Source organism: Phoenix dactylifera, chromosome 7 (assembly GCF_009389715.1).
Source record: "Phoenix dactylifera cultivar Barhee BC4 chromosome 7, palm_55x_up_171113_PBpolish2nd_filt_p, whole genome shotgun sequence".
NCBI lineage: Eukaryota > Viridiplantae > Streptophyta > Magnoliopsida > Arecales > Arecaceae > Phoenix > Phoenix dactylifera.
The window spans coordinates 16,219,995-16,222,267 of NC_052398.1; the positions used below are offsets into that span (position 1 = coordinate 16,219,995).

At 52.7% G+C, this 2,273-nt stretch overlaps 1 protein-coding gene across 1 annotated transcript; it reads right to left on the reverse strand.

The window, feature by feature from the left end:
* Nucleotides 1-222: 222 nt before the first annotated feature.
* On the reverse strand, nt 223-1,963 carry LOC103707844 (transcription factor TCP20-like). Its single transcript, XM_008792520.3, has 2 exons — nt 529-1,963; nt 223-439 (listed from the first exon to the last, which is right to left on the reverse strand). The coding sequence occupies exon 1, from the start codon at nt 1,750-1,752 to the stop codon at nt 799-801; it is 954 nt and encodes a 317-aa protein (XP_008790742.2). The 5' UTR covers nt 1,753-1,963; the 3' UTR covers nt 223-439; nt 529-798.
* Between the last annotated feature and the right edge of the window lie 310 nt (nt 1,964-2,273).

The following is a 2,273-nucleotide window of genomic DNA, read 5'->3' on the forward strand; positions in this document are numbered from 1 at the left end:
CCACTAGACGTTAACAAAAGAAAGTGCCTAAGGTTTTCGCTATATAGATCACAGTCATGCCAGAGACGAATCTGCTGAAAGATTCTCTCAACCCACTAAGCATACTCAGAAATCAAAAGATCAATTCTATGTACACCAAGATAGTAACTAACATAGCAGAGCTAAAGTCATTCATAGGCAAATAGACCGGGCTTTGCTAGTGTTGCTAAATAGCAGGGCATCTCCAAAGAAAAGAAGTACTCTCTTCATATCAAGCAGAGAATCTCACAAATGAATATATGAAATGCCAATATTTATTTGTCACAAAACAAGCCAATCACAACTCCATCAATACCTAACAGCAAAAATTACTGAAAATGGCTAGAACTCTTATCTACACACCTCGAGATAAACAAGATATTCAGTTCCATCCGATCTATTCAGCTCTGTTAATATACACCTGCATGTTCCAAACCCAAAACCGAAATATTACAACCCAAGAGCGGCAAAAGAGAACCAACTCAAATATTCTAAAAGAAGGAAAAGTACCCGAATTTGGAGACTCGGGTGAAATCGTGCGGAGAAAGAAGAAGCAGGCAGACCCAATAACTCAATACACAATGCCATCAATGACTGGATCCTCTCATCTCACTTTCTCTGAATTGCTGTCGAAGTCACACACAGAAGAAAACCAATCAACCAACCGAAAAAAGAAAACAAGATCAAATTTTGCTACTCTCTTCCGCTAAAGCTTGTCAATTTCTCTCTCTTAATTGTCCAAATTCTCCTCTAGAACTCTTCAACAACCCATGTATCCATCTACTGCCCTGACCCTGGCGAATCATTCTCCGCCGACCGAGCCTGCTGCTGCTGGTGGTGGTTCTGCTGCAATTGACCGCTTGCAGCCCCACTCACTCCCCTCCCCTGCCCCATCTGCTGATAGAACTGACTCAAGGCCTGCTGGCTGAGCACCCCAATGTGCCCGTCCTGCGACAGCCCAAGCTCCAGCCCCGGCAGCTGCTGCCCGTGCCCGCCAAGCATCGACGCGAAGCTCATCGCTCCAAGGTTCCCTCCAGGCAGCTCCAGCCCGTGCAGGCCCATCCTCTGCATGAAGCTCCCGGCCGATGCGTCCCCGCCGCTACCAAGATTCGAGGTGGAGGGGGCGAAGCCGGAATTGAACCCACCGACGGGCGGCGGCCAGAGGCCCGGGTGGGAGCGGGCGATGTTGGGCCCGAGCATGGCCCAATTAGGCCGGGGGCTGGCGGCGGCGCCCTGGCCGAGGTCGTCGAGCTTCTGGTGGAGGCCGGTGGGGGAGGCGGCGGTGGGGTGGGACATGGGGGCGGCGGCGGCGGCGGCGAGGGCGGAGGCGGGGATGGTGCCGGTTCCGGTGGCCGCGATGATGGCGGGCTCGGCCTGCTGGAGGAGCCACTGGATGGTCTCGCCGTCGGACTTGTGGCCGAGCTCGCGGGTGAGCTGGAAGATGCGGGCGGCGCAGAGGGCGGGCATCCGGATCCTGCGGCCGCGGCCGTCGACCTTGGTGTGGCGGTCCTTGTTGGAGCTGCGCTTGGGGGCAAGCTGCCGCCTTTGCTCCTCCTTCTCGGCGGCGGTCACTATCTGGAGTTCTCTCTCGGGAGCTCTGCCGAGGTCTCTGGCCTCCGAGCCTGTGGAGGCTGTGGTGGTGGTGGACTCCCTCTTGTCAGACTGGGGGAGGCCCAGGGCCTGATGGAACTTGGGCACCTCTTGGGGCAGCTTGGAGGAGCCCTTGGGATCCATGGCAGAAGGAAAGGTGGGATTTTTAGTCAAGAAAACAAGGGAAGATGGGATTTTGAGGAGGTCGCTCGATGGGTGGCGGACGAAGATGGGAGTTGACACAAAGGGCTAGGCTATCATTGGTCTTCCCTTCTCTTCACTGGGTTTGGGCAAGGGGAGGGGATTGGAGTTGAAAGGGCAGAGAGAGAGAGAGAGAGAGAGAGAGAGAGAGAGAGATAATATACGAGGCCCAAGATACCAACTTTTTAAATTTACTGCCTGTTTTCAAGGATTTTTGACAGTATACTGTCTTTTTCCAGCCTTTACCAGGTATTGGGATCCATGAGAGAAGGGGAGGAAAAAGGTGAGAATTTTGGGGTTTTGGGTTCTCAAATACAAATGGAGGAGAAGAGAACGTTGGAGCTTTGAAGGAATGGTAAAAAGGCCTAGAAATCCATGAATCTTTTTACTGGTTTTGGGAGTGAATGACTGGAGTCGAGAAGGGCTGGGAAGGAGAGAGAGAGATAAAAAAAAACATAAACATC